This window comes from Haliaeetus leucocephalus, unplaced genomic scaffold (assembly GCF_000737465.1).
Source record: "Haliaeetus leucocephalus isolate CR32 unplaced genomic scaffold, Haliaeetus_leucocephalus-4.0 Scaffold173, whole genome shotgun sequence".
NCBI classification, from domain to species: Eukaryota; Metazoa; Chordata; class Aves; order Accipitriformes; family Accipitridae; genus Haliaeetus; species Haliaeetus leucocephalus.
Genome location: NW_010972609.1, coordinates 5,513,400 through 5,520,403, shown reverse-complemented (window position 1 = coordinate 5,520,403; position 7,004 = coordinate 5,513,400). Strand labels below are relative to the sequence as shown.

The 7,004-nt window shown below is 41.8% G+C and overlaps 1 protein-coding gene across 2 annotated transcripts; it reads left to right on the top strand.

The window, feature by feature from the left end:
* Nucleotides 1–1,560: 1,560 nt before the first annotated feature.
* On the top strand, nucleotides 1,561–6,246 carry KCNA4 (potassium voltage-gated channel, shaker-related subfamily, member 4). 2 transcript variants are annotated; one of them, XM_010563727.1, is made up of 2 exons: nucleotides 2,328–2,793; nucleotides 2,830–5,485. In XM_010563727.1, exons 1-2 carry the CDS (start codon nucleotides 2,328–2,330, stop codon nucleotides 4,314–4,316), a joined length of 1,953 nt encoding a protein of 650 aa, XP_010562029.1. In that variant the 3' UTR covers nucleotides 4,317–5,485. The 2 variants fall into 2 exon arrangements, with proteins under 2 accessions (XP_010562028.1, XP_010562029.1); XM_010563726.1 differs by having other exon boundaries at nucleotides 1,561–6,246.
* Nucleotides 6,247–7,004: the final 758 nt, after the last annotated feature.

Here is a 7,004-nt window from a genome sequence, read left to right as displayed (position 1 = left end):
GCTGGCGGCGGGAGTACCCTTGCGGCTCGGCCGGGCGGCTGCTAGCTGCGGCTTTAAAAAAATCAGGCAGGATCAGCCCGTAGTAGAGGGCTGCTGTCTCCTCTCGGTGGGTTTTTTTTTGATTTGGGTTTTTTTTTTTGGTTTGGGCTTTTGGTTGGGTTTTTTGTTTGGTTTTTTTTTTTGGTAAGCGTGACCGAAAACCGGCACAACAAGTGGATGATGCGGGCGGGTGCTGGCTGAGCCGCTGCCGTCTGGACGTGCCGGGGGGAGAAACTGCAAGAAGCGACGCCCGTCCTCCCGTCAGTGGAAACAGGCTTGGTACGCGGATTATTTAACGTTTTACAAATCTGCTGCGAAAGCTGGGCTTGGAAAGACTAGTGATCGCGCTCATCCATTCATTCCATCCGTCTCAGACACACACACGAACACGCCGCCTTCATTTTTTTTCCTTTTGGAACAAGACCCTTGCTTGTTGCCTTTTTGCAAATGCCTGGGCGAGAAGCAGTGTTTGTGGCTGTGCAGAGTGCCCCCAGCCTAAACTGCCTCACTGGCTCACTCCTGGCGCTCTTGTTGCACCCGGCAAGAAGGGAGAGAAATAACTGGTCAACCTGTGGTGCTGACTGACCATACACACCTGCAAATGTAGATCAGTCGGCATAGCCCCCTCCTCAGGACTGCTGTCACCAGATCCTTACACTAGCAGGAACAGCATTGCTATTTCTCTGCCTAGGAACAGTAAGTATGATAGCATTTTTAAGATCTTTTTCTGCATGACACGTAGGTACGATTTTAAAAATAGCGTTATTTAATAGCTCATATTCACCTTCTGTCATGTATTAATAGATGCAGCTATAAACGAGGCTTCTGTTTCAAAGGATGTGTGTGTGTGTGCGTGTGTTTTTGTGTGTGTGCTTGCATGTAGATGTTGCTTCGGTGCACCTGCAGTTGTGTTTTCTTGACATATCATATCACAGTATTTTCGCTTGAGTGAGCATTATACATGCCTGTTTCCAGATTAAATTCAGTGAGATGTTCATTATGATTGAAAGACAATTCACATACAGATTAAAATGTAACATTCCTGCATCTTACGTGTTTCTACAAATACAACAAAAGCTCTTTGTGTAGATGTATTTATTCTTTAATATTTCATATAGATATATGTAGGTGTATCTATTACGTATGTACTCAAAGATCTGAATGCACTGTGTATTGCAGTATTTTTATTAGTGTTTATATGTGTTGGTGTTTCAGAAGCATGCATGTGTTTGTGTATGGACGCAAGTGCTTATATGGGTGGGGATTTTGTGTCTCTGTCTATATATATGTGACATACCCACCCACATCCTTACCCACAGAGTCGTTCAAAATCTCTGTGCATGTGATGTGGGTGTGTGTGTAATGTAGAAGTGTGAATAGTGTGGGTAGGGGAAGATTTGAATACCGTGGTAATAGATGACACAGTTTCATTTGATCGGTGTGACCTTTTAGGAAAACAATCCAATCTTTTCCCTTTTTGTTTTGTTTATTTTTGTGTGTTTGTGCATGTGCCTCAGGTTAAGTGCTTCTTCTGCATGACCATAACCAAAGGGTGACCCATCCACTCCCTTATGTCCTATGGGGACCTCAGAGCCAGTTTCTCAGTCTTCATCTCCTCCTCCTCCTCCTCCTCCTCCTCTTACCACTGCTGCTGACGCCCTGGGTGCTGCTCCCAGGTTTGAGACATTGCTGACAGGCTGAAGAAAGGATTTGCAAAGACCTCCTCACTGTGTAAATAAAGTGATGGCTGGAATTAACTTCAACTCCCCAAGTAATGATATTAAACAGTAAGATTGTTAGGCCAAAGCATTACCAGGAACAAATTATGAGGAAAGAGACTATTTGCATTTGGTTGCAATGATGAACTAAAACCATCTGTGGAGAGCAGGTACCCTTTGATTTGTGTATTTTTTTCCTCATGAATGCCTGTGAGGTAGTCATGATTCTGATCAGATCTGTGATAGCCACAGGAGGTAAATGAAAATAAAAGGGCTTGCTTGGTGGATGAAAGAACAAGGCTTCAGCTGTTCCCTGGTTCAATTTGAGAGTTTCATCTTTTCTTATTAGCAAAACAGTAGTTTGTGTCAAACATTGTGGACAACAAGAAAATGCAGATCTGTGGTTTTCCAAAACATAGATTCAGTCTTACAACTATGTTGCCCTGGTCTATGTCCAGGGGACTGTCCTCCAAATGCAAATGGCTTTGAACTTTCTAGTGAAAGCTAAGGTTACGCTGTAAATAAAACAAAACCTTTTTGCATTAAGCGATAAAAAAAAGCAGTTGCAAAATGGAGGTTGCAATGGTGAGTGCAGATAGCTCTGGGTGCAACAGCCACATGCCCTATGGATATGCGGTCCAAGCTCGGGCCCGAGAGAGAGAGCGGCTGGCACAGTCAAGAGCCGCAGCAGCTGCAGCCGTAGCAGCAGCCACAGCAGCGGTAGAAGGTGGGGCAACAGGTGGAGGTGGACCGTATCACCACTACCATCAGGAACAGAGTCGAGGTGCATCCTCCTCTCATGGTGGGAATGCGTCACGCAGCAGCATGCCCCACCGCCAGAGTGGTAAGAGGCGGAAGAAAGGGAAGAAGAGGAGCCACCACTTGGGAAGTAGGGAGTGTGGGGCCTCCTTCCCCTGTTCTGAGCTGCTGCCTCTCAGTGGTTCTGAAGAGAGAATACTGAAGGACTTGAGTGAGGAGGAAGAGGAGGATGAAGACGAGGATGAAGACGATGAGGAAGAAGGAAAGCTCTACTACAGTGATGACTATGGGGAGGATGAGTTTTCATACTCAGACCAGCCACCTGATGATGGTGGAGGCCCTGGGGGTTACAGCTCTGTTCGCTACAGTGAGTACGAGTGTTGTGAGCGTGTGGTAATCAACGTGTCAGGACTGCGGTTTGAGACCCAACTGAAGACATTAGCTCAGTTCCCGGAGACGTTGTTGGGTGATCCAGCGAAGCGAGGGAGGTACTTTGACCCTCTCAGGAATGAATACTTCTTTGATAGGAACCGGCCCAGCTTTGATGCCATCCTGTACTACTACCAGAGTGGTGGTCGGCTGAAGAGGCCAGTCAATGTACCCTTTGACATCTTCACCGAGGAGGTGAAATTCTACCAACTTGGGGAGGAGGCCATGCTCAAGTTTAGGGAGGATGAAGGGTTTGTCAAAGAGGAAGAGGACAAAGCTTTGCCGGAGAATGAGTTTAAGAGGCAGGTTTGGCTGCTGTTTGAGTACCCAGAGAGCTCCAGTCCAGCCAGAGGCATTGCCATTGTCTCTGTCTTGGTCATCTTGATCTCCATTGTCATCTTTTGTCTGGAGACTTTGCCAGAGTTCAGAGATGACAAAGAATTCGTCATGTCCCTGAGCTTAGGGAAGGGACTTTCCAATGAGTCACTTCACCTGGATGCTGGGGAGCACACCATCTTCAATGACCCTTTTTTCATTGTAGAGACAGTATGCATCATTTGGTTCTCCTTTGAGTTTACAGTGCGCTGCTTTGCATGTCCAAGCAAAGCACACTTCTTCAAGAACATCATGAACATCATAGACATTGTCTCCATCTTGCCTTACTTCATTACTCTGGGCACTGACTTGGCGCAGGAGCAGGGCAGTAATGGTCAACAGGCCATGTCTTTTGCCATCCTGAGGATCATCCGTCTGGTCAGGGTGTTTCGCATCTTCAAGCTCTCCAGGCACTCCAAGGGTTTGCAGATCCTGGGTCATACACTCAGGGCCAGCATGAGGGAACTCGGCCTCCTCATCTTTTTTCTTTTTATTGGAGTCATTTTGTTTTCCAGTGCTGTTTACTTCGCCGAAGCTGATGAGCCTGCCACCCATTTTCAAAGCATCCCAGATGCCTTTTGGTGGGCTGTAGTGACCATGACTACAGTTGGTTATGGGGATATGAAACCCATAACTGTGGGTGGGAAAATAGTTGGGTCCTTGTGTGCCATTGCGGGAGTGTTAACCATTGCTTTACCAGTGCCAGTGATTGTCTCCAATTTTAACTATTTCTACCACAGAGAGACTGAGAATGAAGAACAAACGCAGCTGATGCAAAATGCAGTCAGTTGCCCTTACCTCCCAACAAATTTACTGAAGAAATTTAGAAGCTCATCATCTTCATCCACAGAGGATAAATCAGAATATTTGGAGATGGAAGAAGGAGTTAAAGAATCTCTTTGTGTAAAGGAGAAAAAAAGTCAGGACACGGGGAATAGCAGTGAGTCAGAGAAGAAAAACTGTGTAAATTCAAATTCTGTGGAAACTGATGTGTAATTTTGAACGTTTCCAAATATATTTATGCATTAAAGAGTGCAGTGAAAATAATTAAATATGCAAACGAGTCCACAGCATACAGTAGTATGCCATTCAATGGTTAAATACGAATAAAAAGTGTTGCTAAACTTGTATTACATATCAAGTAAGTGGTATAACTTGAGGAAGGGATTGCTAGATCTGATGTAATTTCAGACTTTATATTTTTATTAGAATGCAAGTGTTTTGCACATGAGGCTGAAAAATTTATTAAAAGCAAGTCAGTTTTAAAGTGGGTGCATGAACTGTTGACATCACTAATAACAGCTCTGTGGTAAAAGTTGGCATTCAGAGGTATTTACTATGTAAGAAGCAATGAAGTTTGGTAGTCATTTATCTATTTATCAGTGCTTTAATAGCAGCTACCATAAATCATTGGATACCATAGTCATTGTTTTTCAAATGGTAAATTTATTGTAAAAAGATATTCTACAGAAGATAGATCTAAATTTTTTTCTTGAAATCTATAATGCTTGTTTTTAACTGGAAATTTACTTTGAAAAGGCTGCTGACCCTCCAGAAATTGTTTATTTTTATAACTCTCTTTGGAGGCATTGCAGCATTTGTTGTCTAATAATGAAAGAATTGAAGTAAGAGAATCATTTAACCTGGTCTGACTGCAAAGGCAAAATGACTGGAATGCTTTTTTGCACTACTTTATATGCTGGAGATATATTGAAAGAGACTTCATACTGTGAATGTTTACTAATGTAATAGTTCAATGACAATCATTGGAAGAGTGAATTCTGCATCATATTTTATTGTTTCTTTTTTCTTTATGTGATGCTGATGGCGAAACAGCTAACATTACATTAATTCCATACTCTTTTTAATTATGAATATCTGTGATCTGGAAAGGATTGTGAAGTAAAATTTTATAATCAAAATTATTTGAAATCAGTGTTTTCTACTGATGCCCACAAGAAACACCAACCGAATTTATATCTTTTTCCTGGTTAATTTAACATTCAGAGTCTATGATTAGTACATGCACTTTGTCAGTATGAAAGAAATTCAATGCATGGGAGGAGAACGTAGAAGTAATAAGATATTCAGTTGTTGCAGTACTGACAATTGAGAATTGCTAACTTTTAACATGCTATTATTGGTGCTGCATTTTCCCTTAATTACAGCTTTCACCCATGTGTATTTGAAGCAACATTTAAGATCCAAAATAGGCATTCTGGGATTCAGAATGAACATGTTGGGTCCCATGCAGTCCTTGAGAAAACATTCCATGATTTCTTCTCCCTGATTCTTAGGCCAGCTGTATTTTACTGTGTGTCAAAAACTTCCATTGCCCTTCCTAGGAGATTAAGGTAGGTAAAAATTCTCTGGCCTACAGTACATTCCAGACTCCAAAATGAAATAGGTAAGATATGGCTGCATATAACATAAATAATAGATTCAGAACTGGCATTTTTTCAGACTTATAATTACCTAGGGAAGGCACAATTAAACTGGAACTGTTTTTGAAGCGGCACTGTGGAATATTCCAGATTATAAAACTTGAACCAAATCGGCATATGCACTTTAGGGGCTGGGACAGGGCATTATGAGAGGAAAAGGGGCTTACCAACACTACTGAATTACAGTGGGTTTGCAATGTTCATTTACAGCTGAGTAGAGGATTTTTGCAGGGAGAGAAGTAGTTACTGACTGACTTAGTTCTGGAGCTGAAAAGCAACAATAAAAGCAGTCCAAATTGGACACCCACGACATTATGCATAATCTATCAGATAAGCATTGTTTGCTGTATGCAGCATCCAGTGGTACCGAACAGACCCATAGACATTGGTTTTTCTTTAATGGTTGATTTTTGCCTTCCTGGATTTTCTGTGAATCACCTCTTCGAAAAGTTTCTCTGCTTGTCCTCTTTTGCACTGCAGAAGAACTAATAAAACCCAAGACACACACAAAAGACTGTGTTGTGCTGAGCCCTGCTTCAAAACTTGTGTTTAAATGTCCGATTCCTTATTTAAAATCATAGAGCGGGCTTCACTGTGTTTTTAATGTGAAGCATTAAACAAAGCTCCTTTTTAGTGTGGTGATATTAATTCCAACTGTTTTGAGTGAAACAACTCAGTAATTTTATACATAGGCATTTGCCAAAATTGAATATTGCATTTTGTTGTAGCTGACCTGAGTTAAATGTTCTAAATACTTTTTTTCTACAGGGGCAATATCAGCAGTGAGGATGAGCATTCTGTAAAATCTGGTAAAAATCCATAACTGAAAGTGTTTCTTTAACAGCTAGTAGTTAATGACATAAAGAGCATAAGGGTTCTCTTGTAAGCTAGCTTGCTGGTAGGTCTGTATAATACCAGAGACCATGGCAAGAATGTAGGAATATGTAAATAATGAACTTAGAGAAAGTAAGTAGTACGTGTTTGCAGTATTGACTGGTTGAAAGGGAAGGTGGTTCATAAGAGGTGGAATTTTAGATCTCTAATGGAAATAAGGAAGAAAATTCTTTGAATAACTCTTAGAATATGTTCACACTGTGGACATGGTGCTCAGCATGAGGTGACTGCTTAAGTAGTTACCCAGCTTCTCCAGCAAGTTGTTCAGCTATTCTGCTACCAGTACACAACCTTTTAATTTAAAACGAGCGTGGCAGTGTCTACGTTACGCTGTGATCATAGCAGT